The sequence below is a fragment of the Cyprinus carpio genome, chromosome A14, assembly GCF_018340385.1.
Source record: "Cyprinus carpio isolate SPL01 chromosome A14, ASM1834038v1, whole genome shotgun sequence".
In the NCBI taxonomy this organism is placed as follows: Eukaryota; Metazoa; Chordata; class Actinopteri; order Cypriniformes; family Cyprinidae; genus Cyprinus; species Cyprinus carpio.
Window position 1 is genome coordinate 1,089,457 of NC_056585.1, and position 25,256 is coordinate 1,114,712.

At 42.7% G+C, this 25,256-nt stretch overlaps 1 protein-coding gene across 1 annotated transcript; it reads right to left on the bottom strand.

Moving 5' to 3' along the window:
* Positions 1 to 1,011: 1,011 nt before the first annotated feature.
* Positions 1,012 to 18,976, bottom strand: LOC109082637 (probable G-protein coupled receptor 174). The gene is made up of 2 exons (XM_019097485.2): positions 18,447 to 18,976; positions 1,012 to 3,577 (listed from the first exon to the last, which is right to left on the bottom strand). Exon 2 carries the CDS (start codon positions 3,365 to 3,367, stop codon positions 2,324 to 2,326), a length of 1,044 nt encoding a protein of 347 aa, XP_018953030.1. The 5' UTR covers positions 3,368 to 3,577; positions 18,447 to 18,976; the 3' UTR covers positions 1,012 to 2,323.
* Between the last annotated feature and the right edge of the window lie 6,280 nt (positions 18,977 to 25,256).

The following is a 25,256-nucleotide window of genomic DNA, read 5'->3' on the forward strand; positions in this document are numbered from 1 at the left end:
CTGAAGCAAGGTTAGAAACAGTCTTGTACTGTCACTTTACATTAGTTTTTTAACACTTTATTGCAAAAAATGTATCAAAAGTAATAGTAAAGACTTTGCTACAAACACACACATACACACACAAATCTTTTTCAAATGAATTTTCTATTCACCAAAGAGTCCTGGAAGGATATATCACAGTTTCCACCACAGACTGTAAAAAAAGATGGACGACACATCTCCTTTCCCTTGCATTATAGAAAAATGAAGCCAAAACATCTCAGTATGGCCGCTATCATCTTGAGAAAATGATGTCATGTGAATCCCGAGTCTGCACAGTACTGATCGTCAGCTGGAGCCCACAGACGCAATCACAAGCTCACAATCATGATGCCACACCCTGTTTTTTATAGAAATAAAATATAAAATATAAAAGCAAACTTATTAGAAATTTTTTTACTTGAAAATACATCAGCATTATTAGAACTAATTAAAATGATGGCAACCTCCTTTGGGAAAATGTATTTGATCTCTAATTTGATTTTTTTCAGTTGGGTTCGTGTGCCCTTCGTTCACATGGAGAGGGTGGGGTTTATGACTTATACTGCAGCCAGACACCAGGGGACTGTTTCATAAAACAAGTTTACCAAATAAGCCAGGCTTATTTCAGTTAGTCTGACTTATTTTCACTTGATTTGGTTTCATAAAGCAAATTACCATAGCTCAAGCTCAGTCACTGTGGCAGCTTATGCTGGGAAACTAACCTGGGGTGCGTTTCCCAAAACCATAGTTGCTAACTAAGTTAGCAACTTTGTTGGTTGCAATGCAATTTCCCATTGCCAACTAACTAAGTTGCTAACAGGTTAGCAACTATGGTTTTGGGAAACGCACCCATGGTCCGGAGCAGGCTAACTGTCAGGCTAAGCTGAGCTCCTCTAACACTGACCAATAGGAATGCAGTTATATTACCACTAACTCTCTCACATACAATTATTTGACTGTATTATCAGTCAAAAAATAAAAGTATACAGAAAATGCAACTTAAATAATCAAATAAATAAATAAATAAATAACGGCTACAACCAACTATATTTAATGTATTGTGGCCAAAATGTAATGACCTTTTTTTTAAAAGATGAAAACATTTAAACATAGTTGCTACTTGCCCATTCAGTTGATCAACAGTTTCTAGCCATGCAGCCTTTCTCTTGGGTTTTATGACAGCTGTGCCTTTTATGGTTATTAGTAGAACATTAAAACAGTACCATCTAAAATTGCCCTTTAAATTATTTAAAACACTAAATTAAAAGTTAAAACCACTGAATTAAAAATTAAAATAAATAATAGAAATCAGACTACATTTTAACTTATAAGAGGAACACACATTAACTCATTTAAGATAGTAGGGCTGTATTAGCAGCTTACATTTGATTTACAGTTACTGCTATGATAAAAAAAAAAAACATATGTAGGATTTAAAATCTACATGCGTCACATTTAATGTCCAACAACAAATATTTTAGCAGAATGCATATTTTATTCAGAATTATTGCACCATTATTCTATTGCGCTCAGTCTGTATAGTGCGCAGCATCGCTCGTTCCCTCGTGTAACCCTCGTCCCACGCCTGACAGCAAAATGGATATATTTGCATGACTTTCTAACATTTACAGATGAAAAATATATCTGTGACGTGTCAGTTATGCAAAGAGGAAAACACAATGTCTCAAATGCATTAAACAGCATAAATAATCGCTAATTGCCACAGTGGATCGATTTGATCAATGATCGACATTAAGGGCTGCTTAAGAATGCACATCAAATTATCCTGACTCATTGAACCTGGATCGAATTAGTGAGATTGTGTGAACTTCAACTGTAGTTTATGAAACCACTTTAGTCCCGATTGATTTTCTCAGCGTCTCAGCGTCTTTTATGAAACAGCCCCCTAAAGGCCATCAAAATGTTGTGGCATCACTTTTCAGGTCATGTGCAGCACACTTGGTTTCCACAAAAATAGGAAGCTCACAGCTGTGGTAATAATCAGAAATATTTCATGAGCAATGAGCAGCAGCTTAGCATATTAAAATATTTTCTTAAGAATCAAGTGACACTGAAGACTGGAGTAATGATGCTGAAAATTCAGCTGAGCATCACAGCAATAAATTGCATCTTAACATACATTCAAGTAGAAAATTTGAAATATAACAATATTTCCTCACATTCCTGTTTTTGGTTAAATAAATGCCCTTTTGCCCATTCCCCTTCAAGAGCAGAATGAAGATTTCTCATGAATTTGTTTGTAGTTTATCAACTGTACATACAGAAAGCTCTATTTTGTGGCTTAAAACAATTTCCCTGTGCGGTCTCTGTCAGTTCTGTCTGTCTGTTTTAGACCGCAGACTGTTGAATTTGTGGAGAAAGAAGTTCTGTGCTGTAATGGCAAACTTTCGTGAAATTCTGGCCTGGACAGACGCCGCTTGAATTCATCAGTAGTGAAGTAGTACATGACTGGGTCCAGACAGCAGTTCAGACTCGCTAGACACAAGGTGATTGGGTGAGTGCGGAGAACTGTGTTCCTAAAAACAGAACTGAGATTACAGTTTGATTTGGCCAAGAAGTCTAAAGGGAAAGTTATGTGGTAGGGCACAAAGCAAACCAGGAACACACCAGCACAACTCAACACCATCTTGAGCGCCTTGTGCTTTTCCCCAGTGTCCTGCAGCACGCAGGTCTTCTCACGCAGACTGGCCACGGTCAGCCACGAGCAGGTGACCACTACAGCCAGCGGCAGGAGAAAGCCTATGATCTCTGCAAATGTGATGAGGGACACTCCTAGTTCTTTGCTGAGTGGCATCATGGGTAGCTCAGAGAAGCAGAATGCTGTATTGGGGATCGGGTTTTTTCGTAGGAGAGGGAACGGAAGGCATCCCAAACACACGATGAACCACCCGACTAAACACAAGCTACGGTCCTGCCATCTTTTCATGGTGCCAGAGCGCAGCGGCTGGATAATGAGTCGACAGCGTCTCACACTAATGCAAGCCAGGAAGTAGATGCTGGCGTACATATTGACGTATTTCAGATAGAAACAGAGCATGCAGGCGACATCTCCAAAAGGCCACGAGTTGTTCAAATAGTAGTAAATGCGCAGAGGCAGTGATAGCACCTGCAGCAGATCAGCGATGGCCAGGTTGATCATGAATATCACAGCCTTCTTTGTCTCCTTTATGTAGGCATAAAAAACCCAGAGCGCGAGAACATTGCCAATCAGTCCAGGAACTAGAATCACAGTGTAGAAGATGGCATAGATGTGATGCTGATATTCTTGTATTGACGTTACTTGGTGCGCAGTAGTGTTATTGCAAGAGATGTGACTGGCATTCATCTTCCTCTCATTTAACTCGAGTCCGAGAGTCCTCCCGTTAACTCTACAAAGGTTCAGCTTGGCATAGCACTGTAGTTTTGGGATGGCACACGCCGTAAGACACCTCTCAGCACTCAGGAAACACAAAAGTCGCTTATTTAAGAGATCCTTGAGAGAATCCCAGAGATTCCTCAGAGTCTTCTGACATTGTTACGAGAGTCGTGTCCTGTTCTGAAAGACAACAGAGACGCTCTAGTTAGACACAATCAAGCATTCTTACATTCTAACAGAGGAAGGAACATATGGGATGACATTAGTCTCAATAAGGCTCATTAGTCTCATGCACAGCTATCCGTGAACTTGACAAATGTTGCAAATGTAGCTTACCACACCATCAATAATGGATGTGAAGAGAACTGTACGAATGGAGACATGTTTGTGAGTTCAAATGTTTTCTTTTGTATTAGTGTATCATAATTTATGCATGCAACAAGACACTTGTGGATCAGGTGACATGCATGTATTCATCAGTGTCTTTTCTGAGTCCATCCTATTTGATTCATTCAGATTTTGAGACTTTCTTACTATGGCTTTCAGTATTTTGAAACCCACATCTAGCTACAAATGAATAATATCTCAATGCTATGATTATAAAATTCAATAATCTACTCATCGGTTTGAAAAATTCACAATTGTACTTTGCTATACGTAACTGCAACTTGTGTCTGCAAAAGTCAGAATTAAATGAATGTGAAGCATTTTGTACAAAGGGGCATATTTGTGAATACAAAAGTTCTATTTTGAATAATGTATCATATGTGCATGCAATAACATGTATATTTATTCATCAGATGACACGCCTGAATTCCATAGTTCCACTGTGTTATCAAAAGGTGTGGTGAAAAATGACACAGTCATGAGGTTTGCTGCCATACCATGTGACTGAATCTATACTGTAGTCGACCTTTACAGATTGTAATGATTAGTCCACTGAACAGCACGTTGTGATGAACCCAAGTGCAGCTTTATTTACAAAAGTGATCCTAAAATCCAAACATAATCCAAAACAGAGACTTGACTTGAACAGACTTGACGAGGCATGAACATACTTGAGGAGGCATGAACAGACTTGAATAGGCATGAACAGACTAAACTCACAGACAGCAGATTACAACATCAATACACGACCAAGAACGATGGGAACATGAGGGCTATTTGTACCAAACAAAAAGGGTCACATATCACAAACCAGCCAATGCGGAACAAGGCACATGACTAAAGCAACCAATGAGCAAACAGAACTGATAATCACATGACAAGAAAATAACAAATGAGAACATCACACACTAGGTGCATTTGACTTGCAGCATTGCTACAGAGGGCCTTCAGCGAGAGCAGTCGGGGGCAGAGTTGAAAATGGAGCTGTCAAGCCGGACACTTTCTGCTCCCGTTAGTGACACTTACGCGGTGTTTGCATACTTTATCTCAGATGAAGTGAATTAAATGTAATATTTGTCAAATAACAAACAGGACAGGCAGAGAGTTCATGAATGGCCTCCTTGGCCGTGACAGGACAGACAGTGCGTTCATGAACAGCTGCCATGGCTGTGACAGGACAGACTGTGAGTTCAGAAGCGGACGCTGTCACCTCTGGAGGTTCTACAGCGGACGCTGCCACCTCTGGATGCATTGGAGTGGACCATGGAGCAGAGGTGGGCCTGGATCATGGAACAGTGGCAGAAAGTGAGTACCTGGGCTGTGAAGCAGTGGCAGACAGTGGAACACTGCAGGACCTGGGCCATGGATTCGATCCATAGGAGCATGGAGCCATGGCGGAGGAGAAACATGGACAAACCACTTGACCATGATAGAACAGGCAGACAGTTCTTGAGCAGCTTCCATAGCCGCAACAGGACAGGCAGAGAGTTCATGAACAGCCTCCTTGACCATGACAGGACAGACAGTGAGTTCATGAGCTGCCTTCTTGGCTGTGACAGGACAGACTGTGAGTTCAAAAGCCGATGCCGTCGCCTCTGGAGGTTCTACAGCGGATGCTGCCACCTCTGGATGCACTGGAGTGGATTGGTGGAACACTCTAAAAAATGCTGGGTTAAATATAACCCAGCGCTGGGTTAAAAAGGGACCAACCCAGCGGTTGGGTTATTTTGACCAGAGGTGGGTAGTCCAGGTGCCATAGAGTAAAAGTCCTGACATATTTTTGCTCCATGAGCTAAGAAACTGATTTCACCAGAGGAGGAACCAAGTCATTTCTTTCAAGTCACAAACGAGTCTCAAGTCAAATCCCAAGTCCCCAAAAAGTTAAAAGTTAATGAGATAATTAAGTGACTAATTAAATGATGATTGTGCATTAGTGATGAACACCTGTTCTACAGTACCTGAATGTCAGTTAATAAACCAAAGAGAGAGACCGCTTTATGATGTTCACTCATCATGAGTTATTAGCAGAAATTGCAAGTTACTCTGCTACTTCAAGCTTTTGATTCAGCAATACACAAATGTTTGCTGTGAAACAATATTGCAATCGCTTAGAAACAAACTACTTTGAATTATTAAAAGGGTCAAGAGACTAATTAAAGCAAACCTTGACCACAGTTATTGTGTGTGTTTAAAAAAAAAATGGCTGTGGCTGAAGTCAGTTGTAGTTCTTGTGTTTCACTTTTCTTCAATGATGTTGACTGTTAACAGCAGATGTTCATCACTAATGTGCAATCATCATTTAATTAATCACTTAATTATATCATTAACTTTAACTCTTTGAGGACTTGCCTGTGACTTGAAAGGAATGACTTGGTTCTCCTCTGGTTAAAACAGCTTGCTGAGTTCATGGGAGTGTGACACGTGTCCCGAGGTCTCCTCAGCGTCCCTGGAAACTGAGCAGTCACACCTGCACCTGCTCATCACGGGCTGAGCGGCCACACCTGTGCCCCATCAAGCTCTGGCTACATAAACCCAGCAAACGAACGCAGAGGTGAGAGATGTCTCCACAAGACTCGTCTAACCCTATCTTCTATTGTTTCTACAGAGAGCAGTGTGTGACCGCCAGCCCCACCGCACACGGGAGAGCACGGACCCACAGCGCACCAATTGAAGAGGAAGCCGAGCACTGAACACCAAACCGCCTCATGCCAACCCCCTTTCAACGCCTTTCCATTAATAAAATCCACCCTTCGGGGAACTTACCTGCATCTTCGCGTCGTGTCCTTCTTCACCCCGCCACAATGGTGGAGAATGCAGGCAGGACAGTGAAGAAGTCACCGACGGCCCCTCCACACGCAGTGTTACTCCTTTTGGACTGGTTTGGACTTTTTTTTCTCTCCTTTCTCCTGTGGCTCATGTACCTTCTCTGTTTCCCCCAGGTGGCGCTCCTCCCCCAAGGATGGAAGAGCTGCTGAAACACCTCACCGAGGTGAGCATCCGCCAGCAGCAAATTATGGAGCACATGGCCTCCCGGCAAGGGGAAACCGAACGTGAGCACACCGCGCTCCGTCTGGCCACTTCCCCCGTGAACTCCGCTACCTGACCCCCGTGTCCAGGCAACGCAGTTGCTGCCCAAAATGACGGTGCACGATGACGTAACGATGTACCTCCAGATGTTCGAGACCGTGGCCACCCAGGAGGCGTGGCCCTAGGACGAGTGGGCACGGATCGTGGCCCCGCTGTTAACGGGAGAGGCACAACGGGCATACTTCCACCTTAACCAAGAACAAACCACTACCAACTAAGAACTAAAGAAGGAGATACTGGGACGGATGGGGCTATCGCGATCAGCGCTGCCCAACTCTTCAATGAGTAGACCTTCGACCCACGGCAGCCGGCCCAGGCTCAAGCTGCCAACCTCTCCCACCTTGCCCAGCACTGGTTACTGGCCGGGGGTCCCACCGTACACCAGGTAGCGGAGCGTGTTGTGGTTGACCACCTCCTTTGGGCCCTTCCCCGCCCGCTTCGTCAGGCAGCCAGTATGCAGAACCTGTCCAACATTGATGAGCTGGTCGAGGCCATTGAGCAGGCCACTGGGAGGTTGGGGAGAGTGCGCCACCGTTTCCCCGAAGGGTGGTCCAGGAGCGGCGCACGCCGGAGGGCACCCAGCGACCAGTGAGCAGACCGGCGGTTCCCGGCCCTCAAGATGAGCCGTGCCCACCGAAGCACCCTGCTCTCCAGGCCTGGAGGCCGAAGCCAGCCGTTTCTGTCAGGCCTGCCCAACCTGCCAACGGACATCACCTCGGTCCCCTCCCCCCAGCCCGCTGATACCGCTGCCCATCATTGAGGTGCCCTTCAGGCGGATTGGGATGGATCTGGTATGGCCGCTGCCGAAGTCCGCCCAGGGGCATGAACACATCCTCGTTGTCCTGTCCTGGATGATGGCAGACCTATGCAAGCCCTTAAAGGTCCAACAGCTCTGCACCACGGTGTACGACCCACAGACCGACGGGCTCGTCAAGCGATTTAACCAGACCCTAAAACAGATGTTGCGCCGAGTGGCGGCCGAAGATAAGCGGGACTGGGACAAGATGCTACCCTACGTGCTCTTCGGTGTCCGAGAGGTCCCTCAAGCCTCCATTGGCTTCATGCCGTTCGAGCTCCTCTTTAGCCGACAGCCCCACGGCCTGCTTGACGTCGCCCGAGAGGCCTGGGAACAACAGCCGGCAGTACACCGAACAACAGTGGAACACGTGCGGGAGATGCGTGAGCGGATTGACCATGTCATGCCCATCGTCCGGGAGCACCTCGTCAAAGCGCAACAGGCCCAGAAGTGACACTACAACCAGGCGGCCCAACCACGGGAGTTCCAGCGAGGCGACCACGTACTGGTTCTGGTCTCCACCGCCGCCTGCAAATTCCTGGCCACCTGGCAGGGGCCGTACACTGTCACAGAAAAGGTCGGCCCTGTTACCTACCGTGTGCGGCAGCCAGGAAAAAGGAAAGAGGACCAGCTCTATCACGTCAATCTCCTGAAGCGCTGGGTCGGGACCGGGCCCCAGCTCTCTACCTACACCAACTCAACTCCCGTGGTTGTCGATATGGACCCTCAACTCTCGGCCGCCCAGAAGTCAGAGCTGCAACACCTGGTCAGTCAGTTTTCTGATGTGTTCTCCCCCCAGCCTGGGCGGACCCACGTCTTGGAGCACGACGTCCGCACACCACCTGGGGTCATCATCCAGCAGCGGCCTTACCGTGTCCCGGAGGTTCGGCGACGTGCCGTCGAGGAAGAGGTACGGGAGATGCTGAGGTTAGGGGTCATCAAACCATCACGCAGCCCATGGTCCAGCCCCATCGTCATGGTTCCAAAGCCCGACGGCACCCTCCGCTTCTGTAACGATTTCCGCCGCCTTAATGAAGTCTCAGAGTTTGACAACTACCCAATGCCCCATGTCGACGAGTTGTTGGTCCGCTTAGGAAGGGCCCGGTTTATTTCGACCCTCGACCTCACCAAGGGCTACTGGCAGGTCCCCTTAACGGAACAGGCCAAACTGAAGACGGCCTTCTTGACCCCAAGCGGTCACTGGCAGTACCGGGTCCTTCCCTTTGGCCTACACGGGGCCCCGGCCACCTTCCAGCGACTGATGGACATCCTCCTGCGGCCGCACCAAGCATATGCGGCTGCCTACCTCGATGATGTCGTCATACACTCGGAGACTTGGGAGGACCATCTAGAGCGGCTGCGGAGGGTGCTATTGGAACTACGCCGGGCTGGCCTGACCCCCAACCCCCGGAAGTGTCACCTGGCCCTCGCCGAAGCTAAGTACTTGGGGTACCAGGTGGGTCGCGGCCTGATAAGACCGCAAGAGATGGGGCAGCCAGAGAAGATCCCTTGGACCCCCGAGACAGAGGCGGCATTCCAACGGATAAAGTCAGCCCTCACGTCGGAGCCGGTGCTCCGAGCCCCCGACTTCAACCGCCCCTTCCTGCTGCAGATGGACGCATCCGACAAGGGGTTGGGAGCCATTCTATCCCAGGGCCACAACGGTGAGGAACATCCGGTGATCTACATAAGCCGAAAGCTGACCCCCGCAGAGCAACGGTACGTCACGGTAGAGAGAGAAGCATTGGCTGTCAAGTGAGCAGTGCTGGAGCTCAGGTATTACCTCCTCGGCCACCCTCGTAACCGACCACGCTCCCCTACAGTGGATGGCCCAAGCGAAGGAGACAAACCCCATCTTCTATTGTTTCTACAGAGAGCAGTGTGTGACCGCCAGCCCCACCTCACACCGGAGAGCACGGACCCACACCGCACAGCACACCAATTGAAGAGGAAGCCGAGCACCAAACCACCTCATGCCAACCCCCTTTTACCGCCTTTCCATTAATAAAATCCACCCTTCGGGGAACTTACCTGCATCCTCGCGTCATGTCCTTCTTCACCCTGCCACAGGTGGAATAAACATATGGCAAGACCTTTTACTTTCTGACCCCTGACTTTATACCTCTGCCTCTGTCAAAACTGGGTCCCTTTTTAACCCAGCGCTGGGTTATATTTAACCCAGCATTTTTTAGAGTGAAATGAGAGGCCTCTGGGGCAGATTCATAGACAGAAGAGGCCTCTGGAGCACAGTGTGCAGCCCACACACTCAAAATGGCGACCACTATCACGGGCAGTGCAGCAGACAGTGGGATGCCTACCAGGCTTAAGAGCATAGAGACCACTGGGATAGTAGCTGCTTGCACTGACATCAGTGGTGGGTCCATTACACTAGCAATCCGTCCTTTCAGTCCTAGCCCAAGCTCCACATTCGCAGGATCTTGAGTACTACCCTTTTTGTTTGGTACAAATTGCCCTCATGTTCCCATGGTTCTTGGTTGTGTATTCTGTAATGATTAGTCCACTGAACAGCAAGTTGTGATGAACCCAAGTGCAGCTTTGTTTACAAAAGTGATCCTAAAATCCAAACATAATCCAAAACAGAGACTTAACTTGAACAGACATGATTTGAACAGACTTGACTTGAACAGACTTGACTAGGCATGAACAGATTTAACTCACTGACAGCAGATTACAACATCAATACATGACCAAGAACAATGGGAACATGAGGGCTATTTGTACCAAACAAAAAGGGTCACATGACACTTACCAACCAATGAGGAACAAGGCACATGACAAAAGCAACCAATAAGCAAACAGAACTGATAATCCCATGACAAGACAATAACCAATGAGAACATGACACATACACAAGGCAGAGATACATGAGGGCAAGGGAAACATGACACTAACAGCATGAATCAAACTACAAAATAAAAGACATGAAAACAAGAACATGAAACAAACCCCAAAACAAGGTGTGACACAGATGAAGGATGACTTACAGTAATGTGGCAGTATTTACCATGGTAAGGCCACTGTTTACAGTATCACATGCCACACTGTAATGTAAAATGCTGTGTGACTGAAAGATCTGACAGAGACATATTTTTTGATTGTTTCATCTATCTTGTACTCTGTTAGCCTGCACCTGAATGCCGACGCACTGAACGCTCTTTGTTTGCATGTGTCAGTGTTTACGAATAGATTAAATGAAATGGGACAAAATTAATCTTTACAAACTATATATCATTATAAAGGTCTAAGCCTCAAGCACTGATGACAGATCGCTGTTTTTCAATTGAAAGCTTATAAGGAATGTATTTGCTAAATTTGTGTAATTAGTACACATCAAGACATGCATAATCAAAACGCAGTACATACTAGATTCGTCGTAATAACTAGTCATAAACATCCACAGCTGTAAATCCCAGTTTAAGGGTCCACTGAACGGCATCCCAAAGAGCACTTTTAGTCCAATGAAGCAATAACGTTGTAATATGGATAATAATTCCTTTGTTTACTGTTTTCTCATTTCTTTGGGGACACTATTATTTGTATCCATTACGGAATGACTTACGCTCAAAAAACTGCGTCTTAGGTAGTAAAAAACAGCATGTTTTTGAAGCATACAGTGTCACAAACAGAATGAGACTATCTACAAAAAAAAGTCAAAGATACGCAGAATATTGTTTATCTGAATTCTGCCGCTCTCACATGACGGCTCGTGACACGTGCTGTGACGCACCTGACACCTGATGGAGACATAACTTAGCGATCGGCTTTTTGCACAAATAATTATTTCTTTCTTTCATATTTGTGTGTGTTTTTTGGGGAATGTGGCTGTATCTGCATGATTACCATCTGTCTGAGCGCACATCAGCATGTGATTACTGTGTTTATGACAGCTGTCAGTGTAAATGCGGTCTATATGAATAGAGTGTGATTATTGACTATATGGTGCATCTGTATGATTACCATCTGTATCACCGGCCATCAACATGTGATTATTGACTATATGAGCATCTATCAGTGTGGATGCTATATTACATACATGACATAGTCTCAGAAAACTGGTTGCAGGAATCTAATTTCAGGAATCTTCAGATTTGAAATAGAAACTCATGAGACATGTGACTTTCAACCCATTACTTTTCTGGATTGTTCCAGGACTGATTTCATGTATTTTTATACGAAAAATAAATAAATAAAAAAAAATAATAATAATAATAATTCAGTGTGGTACAATTTTTTTCAAGGCACTTCAGTGTTTATAACTTTTTATCTTTTTGAGCATTATCAACTCTGGATGATGGATAGTAAAGCCAAAGGGTCTTATTTCCAAAAACACCAAAATTGTGTGCACACTAAAGTCAGGAAATGTTTTTTTTTTTTTTTTTTTTATACGTTAGATAGGGCATTTTCAGCTGTGAGTCCCATAATGGGGGTTGCAGGTTAACAGGCTATCTTGCTCTGTGTTCTCAAATCGCAAATCTCTCTATATTTTATAACAAAGTTCTTAAACTGAACAAGAACAGAGGCAAATGAAACGTTTGAGAGCAATAACATTATGAAAGGAAGTTAAAGTATGAAAATAACACATATATAGCATAAATATATATAGGTGAAACGCTTATATTGTGTTGTGAAAAGTATGCTTAACATGCTGAAATGTTACAAAACACTGACTTTTGGATGATCTGTTGTGAGATTAGTAATAATAAATAATAAAAAACGGTATTGAGGATATTATTTTTATTATTATTATGTAATGAGATTAACTGTCCAATATGCAGCAAGACATAGGCTACATAGCCTATATGTTGCTAGTTTTTTTTTTAAGTGTTGTTGTTGTTGTTTTATAGTATTTGATAGTAAATATTTTAAGTGTAGTTTTAACATATCTGTGGCATTAGGCAGTAAAAGTCCAGTTTATGTATTCTTCCACACTCACTGTGCAACTGTTTTAGCTACATAACTGATAGAAGATCAGTAAATAGCTTCAAACAAACAAACAAAATATCTATCTAAAAGCTAAAAGAGGTATTCAGTGAAGTGTTAGCTATGATTCATTAAAGGGCTGTATTACAGAAATCATGATGACATCAGAAAACTATCATTAAATGAGCACTGATCCAATTATCTGTTAAGAATTATAGAATGTAATTATATATGCAGTTGTTAAAATTCTAATTAAAGCTTACATTTTTACAGTGATTCATATAAATAACCATGTAAAAGTGTTGTATGGGTGTTCTGGTGCAACTTCACAAAATCAACAAGGGGAAAAAAAGTATTTATTGAGTAATACCAGCAGCACTTGTGAAGCGGAGGTATCAAAATAATCAGAAAGTAGAAATAAATAAATATATATATATATATATATATATATATATATATATATATATATATATATATATATATATATATATATATATATATAATGCTTTTTTTTTCTCAGTTCTGCTTTCTCCTTATCTGGACATCTCAAATTCACAAGTGCTTTGTTCAATATTGTTCAATAAATACACATGTAGATAAGTGATATAAATTTCACTCTTGAGCGCATCATCACCTTGGGTGTGAAGTATTTTTCTAATAATTCAACAGCCTGACATCAGTTATTCCTTATATAAACTATAGATTTGTTTCAAATGGATGATAAAAATATAGTGGCTTCAGCAACTGAAGGCATGATTCCTGATACACACACACTTTATTCTTATTTAAAGGGATACTCCACCCCAAAATGTTTTTTTTTTTTTTTTTTTTCATTAATCACTTACCCCCATGTCATTCCAAACCCGTAAAAGCTTCCTTCGTCTTCGGAAAACAATTTAAAATATTTTTGGATGAAAACAGGGAGGCTTGTGACTGTCCTGTAGACTGCCAAGTAAAATACACTGTCAAGGTTCAGAAAAGTATGAAAAACATCGTCAGAATAGTCCATCTGCCATTAGTGGTTCAACTGTAACATTATGAAGCGACAACAATACTTTTTGTACGTGAATAAAACAAAAATAATGACTTTAATCAACAATTCGTCTCCTCTGTGTCACTCCACATCAGCGTAGCGCCATTTTGGAGAATATGAGCTGAACGCAGGCAGCGTATGCTCTTCTGTGTCAGCTGCAACACAAGGATACGTTTTCTAAGTGTATTAACACTTTGATTTCAAAGAAAACAGCGTATTCTTGTGGCGCAGCTGGCACAGAAGAGCGTAAGCTGCCTGCGTTCAGCTCATATTCTCCAAAATGGTGTTACGGTGAAAAAAGTATGTTTTCGATGGATTCCCTTGCTCCCCGTCTCAACTCTCTGTGAGGAGACCTGAGGAGACATCAGCCTGCATCTGTACTGAGCACACGGACAACTATCCATGAATCCTGAACATAGAAACTGCATTTCTGACCTACTGATTCACGATGTGTGGTTTGTGTTTTTGGAGAGGAATAAGATATGGGTGTTGTTTCGCATCATTGTCCTCCACCTCTCACACACTAGCTGTGACCCGTTCCCCCTCACAACTAAAACAAGATACTGGCCACATTTCCGTATGATGAACATGCAGCCCTTTTTCCTCTTTGATTTCGGAGACTGTGTGTCAGTCTGTGGGTTTTTGTGCACGGTTCACCATGAGACCATGTCATTTTTCTCAGTATGGGACTTTCCATATTCATACTTGTGCACTGTGTTACTGGTCTAGATCAGCAAGTGCGTTTCACAGAAACATGTCATCCTACTTGACTGCATTTATTATTCATGATTGATGTTACTTTTTCAGACTGTATAAATTGTTAGATATTGAAACCTACAAACAAACATAACCAAATTATTTTTATCTGTAAAATCTAGATGCACCAATATTACAGTAAAGTTAAACAGTAAGACAAAAAAAATAATAATAATTGTAAAAACTTATACATAATATGAAAGGTATATCTAGAAAGGAAAAAAAGGCTTTTTTGTGTTCACTTTAGATCTAAGTAAGAAAGGAAAGAGACTGATTAAAATAATATTGCTATAAACTGTCTTGTAAATAACTTTACATTTAAAGGAGCATAAAGGTTAACAGATTAGAAGTTACATTGATGAAGAAAAAAAAAACATATTTCCTGGACTCTGTTGACTGTAAAGTTATGGACAGCAGAAGATTAGAGTCTGTTTACCCTTAACCCAGAATCTGAGCACAACCCAGGCCTTTCAACCACCAACCACTGTCCCATTTGTCTAAATCAACTAAATACTTTTATGCTAATTAATCTTTTATTAGACATATTAGTAGTAGTATTAATAATATTAAAGCTGCAAGCAGCGATGAAAGGGCCAATGCACCTGGGCTCATCACCAACCAGTGGCCATAAGAGAACAGCGGACGTTGGGCAAAGTGCTTATAAACTGGTAAACATTGTACCAAATTTCCTGCTGCCACCAGGTCGTGCTATGATTATAACTAAATATTGGCATGTAGATGTATTCAGGCCACGACTCTTACAAACGTGAAGTTTAGGGCAGATCACGCATTGCAAGTTAGTGTGAAACAAGATATTTCCTGTTGCCAGCAGGTGGTGCTATAATTATAATTGAATCTTGGCCTTTAGATGTGTTCAGGCCTGGACTCCTATAAAACGTGTGACGTTTGAGGCAGATTGGGCACTGTATGCATGAGTTACAACAACTTCCTGTTACAGAGTATTAATAGCATGCTTTAGCATTTAGTAAGTGTTGCTAGCATGTTTGAGAATATTTCTAGCATGTTTAGCACACAATAGCATATTTTACTGTGTTGTTAATAGTGCATAACAGTGTAAAACATGTTACTTCCTGTTGCCAGTAGGTGGCACTATAACTATAACCAAATATGAACATGTAGATGTCTTCAGGCCAGGACTCTAATCAAACATGTGAAGTTTGAGGCAGATTGGGCATTGTATGCACGAGTTACAGTAATGTTCTGCTTCACTGTATTAATAGCATGCTTTAACACTAAGCTAAGTGTTGCTAGCATGTTTTAGCATGCTTCTAGAATGTTGCCAGCCTACTTAACACTATTTTACTATTATTCATTATTTTGCTAGGAGTCCATAACAGTGTTAAACATGTCACTTCCTGTTACCAGCAGGTGGCGCTAAGACTATAACTGAATTTGGGCATGGGTGTTTGTTCAGGATATAACACCTATCAAACGTGTGAAGATTGGGGCAGATCAGACATTGCTTGCCTGAGTTACAGCAACTTCCTGTTTCATGGCGAAACATCAAACTTTGTCAGGCCGCCAGGGACACACCCCTTGACAAAAACTCAACATCTTCGCAATTTAACGTCACAAAGGTCTAATGATCACCCTCACCCTCATTTGAAGATGATCCGATTAAAACTGTAGGAGGAGTTTGTCAAAGTATAAGGCATGGAAATGGCAAAAACTGCACAAAAACCGTACAGGAAATTCAAGATAACATACTTCCTGTTGGGGTTTGGATTTTGTACCAACACTCTAAAAAATGCTGGGTTAAATATAAGCCAGCGATGGGTTCAAAAAGGGACCAACTCAACTGTTAGGTTGTTTTGACCCAGCGGTTGGCAGAGGTATAAAGTCCAGGGGTCAGAAAGTAAAAGTCCTGCCATATGTTTATTCCACCCATGAACTCAAGCTGTTTTAACCAGAGGAGAACCAAGTCATTCCTTTCACAAGCAAGTCCCATATTAAATCCCAAGTCCTCAAAGAGTTAAAGTTAATGATATAATTAAGTGATTAATTAAATGATGATTGCACATTAGTGATGAACATCTGCTGTTAACAGTCAACATCATTGAAGAAAAGTGAAACACAAGAACTACAACTGACTTCAGCCACAGCCTTAGATTAAATCAACTGATTTTTTTTTTTTTTTTAAACACACACAAGATGGCACCGTAACTGTGGTCAAGGTTTGCTTTAATTGGTCTCTTGACCCTTTTTATAATTCAAAGTAGTTTGTTTCTAAGCGATTGCAAAATTGTTTCACAGCAAACATTTGTGCATTGCTGAATCAAAAGCTTGAAGTAGCAGAGTAACTTGCAATTTCTGCTAATAACTCATGATAAGTGAATATCATAGAGCGGTCTCTCTATTTGGTTTATTAACTGACATACATTCACTTAAGAACTGCAAAGAAAAAAAAAAAAAAAAGCCTATTAAACAAATGCCACCTTAATGTGTCAATATTGAACAAAAATAAAAAAAGCTGTATCAGCTCAGGCTCAACTGTGATGACAATAATTTTTCATACTGCAGTGCATGATGGGAGTTTTTACTATGGTGTTAACCAGCATGCATTGCATCATGAAGCATTTTGTTGATTGTCACCATTGTTGAGATTCGTATACTGGTTCTTGATGTCTGAGTGTGTCTAAATAGCACAGTAGTTAATTTTTGTGTGTGTGTGTGTGTGTGTGTGTGTGTGTGTGTGTGTGTGTGTGTGTATAAATAATTAATTCACTATATCTATTAGAACAACACACTTTGCTGTAGTTTCACAGAGTTCTTAGTGCGAAACCTAAACATATAAATGGAAGAAAGTCATTTTGAGCAAAATCAGTCCAGCTCATGAGGCTTATTTCATCACATATAAACAGCTAATATCTCATCATTGTACAACACCACATGCATTTCTACAGAGAGAGATCAAACACAACAGGTCAAGGATCAAGAGTCCAACTAAAGCAAACACTGATGTCCATGATGGTTGCATCATTTTAACCAATAAAACATCAACATCTGATCTTCTGTAATTCTCAATAACAGCAGGTGTTCATCACTAACGCACAATCATCATTTAATTAGTCACTTAATTATCTCATTAACTTTTAACTCTTTGGGGACTTGGGATTTGACTTGAGACTCGTTTGTGACTTGAAAGGAATGACTTGGTTCCTCCTGTGGTGAAATCAGCTGCTTAGCTCATGGGTGGAGCAAAAATATGTCAGGACTTTTACTCTTTGGCCCCTGGACTATCCACCTCTGGTCAAAACAACCCAACTGCTGGGTTGGTCCCTTTTTAACCCAGCACTGGGTTATATTTAACCCAGCATTTTTTAGAGTGAAGAGACTTTTTTGTAGGTAATGGTGTGTTACACGTGTGTACTGATTTTAATGCATGTACATAAAACGTAGCTCGAGGCGCACTCCGTTGAAATTTTACACGTAACGCTATCGGCCATTTTGCCACACCCACTTCTGAAACTTATATCAGATGTAAATTTTCACCAGTTCTGACGCGTGTGCAAAGTTTCGTGAGTTTTGGATTATGTTTAGGCCCTCAAAAATACGATTCACTTTGGAGAAGAAGAAGAAGAAGAAGACGGAGCAATTCCAAGAGGGTCCCCGCACCGCGGTGCTCAGGCCCTAATTAATACTATTTAACATTGTGATTAAGGCTATCTTTAGATTCAACTCAATTTCCCAAGTATGTATTGTGTCTCAAAAATGCACTGTTCATGTTCACATGAACTGAATGAGCGAGTATGTGTTACAAGAGCGTAAGTGTCACCAGAATCAATCTTTCTGTCAGACAATAGAACGCAGAGAAACATGTTTGGCCTTACTGAGTTTTGAAAGCATGTAAAAATGATGCCCATGCATGTCAACCCATTATACTCATATCCTGCTCTGCTCAGAAGAATCTGTTAGCATTATTTTAGTTAAGGTTTAGTATTAGGTCTACCTCAGCTAACAAGCTTTAACAGCTGACAATAATGGTCTGACCTGCACCCAATGAAATGTGTATAAAAAGAATATCTTACCGTATAAATGAAGTACTGGACTGTCCTCTCTGACAGGAACACACATCAACATGTGCTCTCAACCCAAAGCAGATAACGTTTCTGCAGATAAGCTCACCGTCTATACATCACTCCAGCCTCTCGCTTTGGAAGCACATCACCTTTGCAACCTTTATTTAGATTTTTTTAAATATGTATTTTTAAAAGTGATCCTTAATCTTGTATCTCAGACGTTGTACTTTCTGTTTCTGTCAGCTCACACTGACTCATTTATTAGTTTCCTGTGGGGGTGTGAACAGTTTTCTGCTGTTTTATTTTTTTTTTGTTTTTTTATTTTTTATTTTATTCTTACTTCTGCTATTTATCTCACAGTGTTGCCTGATCTGTGCCCGTGATGAAGAGAGAGAGAAAAAAAGAGAAAAAAATCTCCTGAGAGATGTTGTTTTTGCTTTACTGTTGTTTTTATCTAGTCTGTAACTATGATGTACTTAAATTTAAATCTGTAATTTTATACAGTGCACTTATTTTGTACATGTACTTCCATTTAAAAATACATTCCTGTAATTACATCTGTAATTAATGTTTGGAATCACATCTATAATTACTATAACATTATCTATAATGTTTTTAGTTACCCTTAAAACATACATCTTTCTTTCTTTCTTTCTTTCTTTCTTTTTTTTTTCTTAAAACTATGATTTTAGTCAGATATCTTTCCTTTCAGCCTAATTTCTGTTACATTCTCAGCATGTGATTGTTCAGGGGTTGCTACTGAGTGAATCTGTGTAGATTTTCAAGTTAATGTCTTGTCAGTATCCACTGAAAACAAAACTTCTTTCACAGATGATCAAATGAAACTTTCATAACATCCTGTCTGCAAACCCTCATCACATATTCTGCAAAAAAGTATTTTTGACATCAAATGTGTTCAGTCTTGTCAGACATGTACAGTCTATATTTGTTAAAACACTGTCAGAATTTCATCTCAATCATTTAACGGATTACTCCAAAGTAAGTGGACAATAGATTTATGAGTTAAATAGCTGACTTTTCATCTTTGTTGATCTTTCCTCAGTTGGTTTCTGATATTGCTCAAGTCATGGAGAGCTTAAAATACACCACCTTTTTAATTGTTTTAAAAGCACTTTTACACAAACAATCTTTTGGTCATGTCTTTGTGCCATAACTCATTCATAACTGATTATTCAGTGTTACAGTATAGTGGTCAATTATTTTGAAGTATATTGTAATGTTACTACAATATAATAATAAAGTAATAAAGTTCAGTGATGTTACTCTTAAAAATAATGTGTTGGTGATACTAATGAGAGCAAGAGAAGCTGATTTGCATTGCATTTTTAAAAAATATTTAAAGTGTTAACAACAAAAAAAGTATCAATTCATAAATGGATGAACAAAATCAACAAACAATGTAAAAACAACAACAACAAAAAACAAATACATAAATAATAAATAAAAACAATGAATATTTTTTCCCCTTTGAAAAGTATGAGTGCCCAACCCTCTATATATTATATTGTATATTATATTCATTCATTACACACAGACAGATATATTTCAAATGTTTATTTCTTTTAATTTTGATGATTATAACTGACAACTAAGGAAAATCCCAAATTCAGTATCTCAGAAAATTAGAATATTACTTAAGACCAATACAAAGAAAGGATTTTTAGTAATCTTGGCCAACTGAAAAGTATGAAGATGAAAAGTATGAGCATGTACAGCACTCAATACTTAGTTGGGGCTCCTTTTGCCTGAATTACTGCAGCAATGCGGCGTGGCATGGAGTCGATCAGTCTGTGGCACTGCTCAGGTGTTATGAGAGCCCAGGTTGCTCTGATAGTGGCCTTCAGCTCTTCTGCATTTATGGGTCTGGCATATCGCATCTTCCTCTTTACAATACCCCATAGATTTTCTATGGGTTTAAGGTCAGGCGAGTTTGCTGGCCAATTAAGAACAGGGATACCATGGTCCTTAAACCAGGTACTGGTAGCTTTGGCACTGTGTGCAGGTGCCAAGTCCTGTTGGAAAATGAAATCTGCATCTCATTAAAGTTGGTCAGCAGCAGGAAGCATGAAGTGCTCTATAACTTCCTGGTATACGGCTGCGTTGACCTTGGACCTCAGAAAACACAGTGGACCAACACCAGCAGATGACATGGCACCCCAAACCATCACTGACTGTGGAAACTTTACTCTGGACCTCAAGCAACGTGGATTGATTGCTTCTCCTCTCTTCCTCCAGACTCTGGGACCCTGATTTCCAAAGGAAATGCAAAATTTACTTTCATCAGAGAACATAACTTTGGACCACTCAGCAGCAGTCCAGTCCTTTTTGTCTTTAGCCCAGGCGAGACGTTTCTGACGCTGTCTGTTGTCCAAGAGTGGCTTGACACAAGGAATGCGACTGCTGAAACCCATGTCTCAGTGGTTCTTGAAGCACTGACTCCAGCTGCAGTCCACTCTTTGTGAATCTCCCCCACATTTTTGAATGGGTTTTGTTTCACAATCCTCTCCAGGGTGCGGTTATCCCTATTGCTTGTACATTTTTTTCTACCACATCTTTTTCTTCCCTTTGCCTCTCTATTAATGTGCTTGGACACAGAGCTCTGTGAACAGCCAGCCTCTTTTGCAATGACCTTTTGTGTCTTGCCCTCCTTTTGCAAGGTGTCAATGGTCATCTTTTGGACAACTGTCAAGTCAGCAGTCTTCCCCATGATTGTGTAGCCTACAGAACTAGACTGAGAGACCATTTAAATGCCTTTGCAGGTGTTTTGAGTTAATTAGCTGATTAGAGTGTGGCACCAGGTGTCTTCAGTATTGAACCGCAGATGCTTTTATCCAAAGCGACTTACAAATGAGAACAATAGAAGCAATCAGACCAGCGAGAGAACAACAACAGTATACAAACCTGATTCCAAAAAAGTTGGGACACTGTATAAATTGTGAATAAAAACAGAATGCAATGATGTGGAAGTTTCAAATTTCAATATTTTATTCAGAATACAACATAGATGACATATCAAATGTTTAAACTGAAAAAAATTATCATTTTAAGGGAAAAATAAGTTGATTCTAAATTTCATGGCATCAACACGTCTCAAAAAAGTTGGGACAAGCCCATGTTTCCCACTGTGTGGCATCCCCTCTTCTTTTTATAACAGTCTGCAAACGTCTGGGGACTGAGGAGACAAGTTGCTCAAGTTTAGAAATAGGAATGTTGTCCCATTCTTGTCTAATACAGTCTTCTAGTTGCTCAACTGTCTTAGGTCTTCTTTGTCGCATCTTCCTCTTTATGATGCGCCAAAAGTTTTCTATGGGTGAAAGATCTGGACTGCAGGCTGGCCATTTCAGTACCCGGATCTGTCTTCTACACAGCCATGATGTTGTAATTGATGCTGTATGTGGTCTGACATTGTCATGTTGGAAAATGCAAGGTCTTCCCTGAAAGAGACGACGTCTGGATGGGAGCATATGTTGTTCTAGAACTTGGATATACCTTTCAGCATTGATGGTGCCTTTCCAGATGTGTAAGCTGCCCATGCCACTCACACTCATGCAATCCCATACCATCAGAGATGCAGGGTTCTGAACTGAGCGCTGATAACAACTTGGGTTGTCCTTGTCCTTTTTGTTCACCGATAATGTTTTCTGGAAGTATTCCTGAGCCCAATTTGTGATTTCCATTACAGTAGCATTCCTGTATGAGATGCAGTGCCGTCTAAGGGCCCGAGGATCACGGACATCCAGTATGGTTTTCCGGCCTTGACCCTTACGCACAGAGTTTGTTCCAGATTCTCTGTATCTTTGGATGATATTATGCACTGTAGATGATGATGACTTCAAACTCTTTGCAATTTTTCTCTGAGAAACTCCTTTCTGATATTGCTCCACTATTTTTTGCCACAGCATTGGGGGAATTGGTGATCCTCTGCCCATCTTGACTTCTGAGAGACACTGCCACTCTGAGAGGCTCTTTTTATACCCAATCATGTTGCCAATTGACCTAATAAGTTGCAAATTGGTCCTCCAGCTTTTCCTTATATATACATTTGACTTTTCCGGCCTCTTACTGCTACCTGTCCAAACTTTTTTGGAAGGTGTAGCTCTCATGAAATCCAAAATGAGCCAATATTTGGCATGACATATCAAAATGTGTCACTTTCAACATTTGATATGTTATCTATATTCTATTGTGAATAAAATATGAGTTCCCTTTCAAAAGAACTTCGAACTGCATCCTCTAGGGGTCGCTATGGAGAACACCTCGTCGTGACCTGTGTCTGAAGCATACATTGAAAAAACACCAACGAGTTGGCCAGCGACAGCCTCTGACGTCACTACCGGCACGATTATAAACAGGCACCACGAGAACACGTCATTCTCTTCTTCGTCTTCACTGACTGTTTTGTTTGAAGCGTGCATCTGAAAGAACCGGTAAGAGCACTCTTTCTCTGTCTATCATGGCGACTACTAGCAAGCGTTTAGACAATCTGTGCATCCGTGTCGGCGTTTTTTTGACACCCGATGACACACATTTGTTTGGGTGAAGAGCACACACGCGATGTCTTTGTTCGTCTCTCTTTGTGATGGGTATTGAAGGAAGAGGACTCAAATGCGAGGGCAAAATGACAGTCTTTAATCAAACAAAGGAAAGCCACAGGAAAATCCAAATAAGGAGTACAAAAGGTGAAAACCAAGGCAGACCCGCAGGCTGGGTATAAGTAACACAGGAGACCTCTGTGGCTGGAACCACCAGCAGGCTGGCGAGGCGGAGGCTTGACCGGGCTCAGGGGAGATCCGGGGAACGGAGCTCGCAGAGCGGGGAGGCCGCGGCGTTGGACAGCAGGTAAGGTTCTGTGGGGTGCAAAGGGGTGAGCACAGAGACGAAACGGGCAGGGATAGCAGATGACTAACCTAACCCCGTCTAGACCGGACAGGACAGGACAATACTAATCTCTTGTGCAGACGGCAACAGCTTCATTAGGAGATAACAATCTGACAAAGAGACACGAGAACGAGAGGGTAGAAGTAGCCCAGATAACAAGGCAATATGAGAAGCAGGTGGAGGGGAAATTATCTTAATGAGAAGTGAAGTCAGCTGTGACACAGAAGCGAAGAGCGGGGGAGACAGGAGAGGAGAAACCAGCAGGGGGAGACAGAGAGAGAGAAAAGAGAGAGAGATAGAGACAGGATCATGACAAGACCATGACAGTACCCTCTCCTCAAAGAGCGCCTCCCGGCGCTCCAGCGGGGAAATGCTGGCGAGACCGGAGGAAATCATCAATGAGCGAGGGGTCCAGGATATCCTTAGGGGAGACCCAACTCCTCTCCTCAGGACCATACCCCTCCCAATCGACTAAGTATTGGTGACCACGACCCCGACGCCGCCTATCTATGATCCTGCGGACGGTGTAGACCGGGGAGTCTTCGATACGAACGGCAGAGAAAGAAGTGGGGGGGGGGGGCGGGAGAGACCGGTTTAATGCAGGAGACGTGAAACACCCGGGTGAACACACGACGAAGATTTTGCGGCAACCGGAGTTTGACAGCGACAGGGTTAACGATCTTGATAATGCGGAACGGTCCGATGAAGCGGGGGGCCAGTTTACGGGAGTCAGACTGGAGGGGTAAATTAGATGTAGATAGCCAAACCCTCTGCCCCGCGACATAGCGAGGACTTTTGACACGCGATCTATTAGCAGCCACGCACATGCGTCTCTTTGGACGACATAGTGCAGATCTCACCCTCTTCCAGGTTCGCTTACAGCGAATGATAAAGGTCTGAACGGACGGGCAGTAAGAGTCGGTCTCTTGGGATGAAAATAAGGGTGGTTGATAGCCGAGGCAACATTGAAAGGGAGAGATACCAGAGGCCGAGGAAGGGAGGGAATTATGAGCATACTCAGCCCAGGATAGCTGTTCGGCCCAAGACGAGGGATTGCGAAAGGCTAGACTGCGGAGCATGCGGGCAACAATCTGATTGGCTCGCTCGGCCTGGCCATTAGTCTGTGGGTGAAAACCCGAGGAAAGTCTAGCAGTTGCACCTATGAGACGGCAAAATTCTCTCCAGAACTGCGAGGCGAATTGCGGGCCCCTATCGGACACGACGTCGGTGGGCAAGCCATGAAACTTAAACACATTATCAATCATAATCTGGGCCGTTTCCTTAGCAGAGGGTAGTTTGGTAAGGGGAATGAAGTGCGCCGATTTAGAAAAGCGGTCGACTACCGTCAGGATGACCGTCTTACCGGGCCGAGGGCGGAAGACCGGTGATAAAGTCGAGAGCGATATGGGACCACGGGCGAGAGGGAACAGGTAGCGGCTGGAGGAGACCAGCAGGTGGGGAATTGCCCGCCTTGGTCTGGGCACAAATAGAGCAGGCGGCGATAAAACGGCGCGCATCACGTTCTAAAGAGGGCCACCAGAAACGCTGGCGGATAAATGCGATAGTACCTCGAACACCGGGGATGAACCGCTAGTCTAGAGGAATGAGCCCATTGTAGAACTGCCAATCGTGTGGGAACCGGGACAAAGAGGCTGCCCCTAGGGCAGTTACGGGGAGTAGCGACGTGAGAGAGTGCGCGCTTAACCCTGTTTCTCGATTCCCCAGACCGTAGCCCCCACCACCCGACCGGGAGGAATAATCGCCTTTTGGGGGGTGCGGCCGATCGAGGGGTCGAAAAGTCGAGACAACGCGTCCGGCTTACCGTTCTTAGAGCCCGGACGGTATGAAATGACAAAATCAAAACGCGTAAAGAAAAGGGCCCAACGAGCCTGACGCGAGTTCAATCTCTTGGCGGAGCGA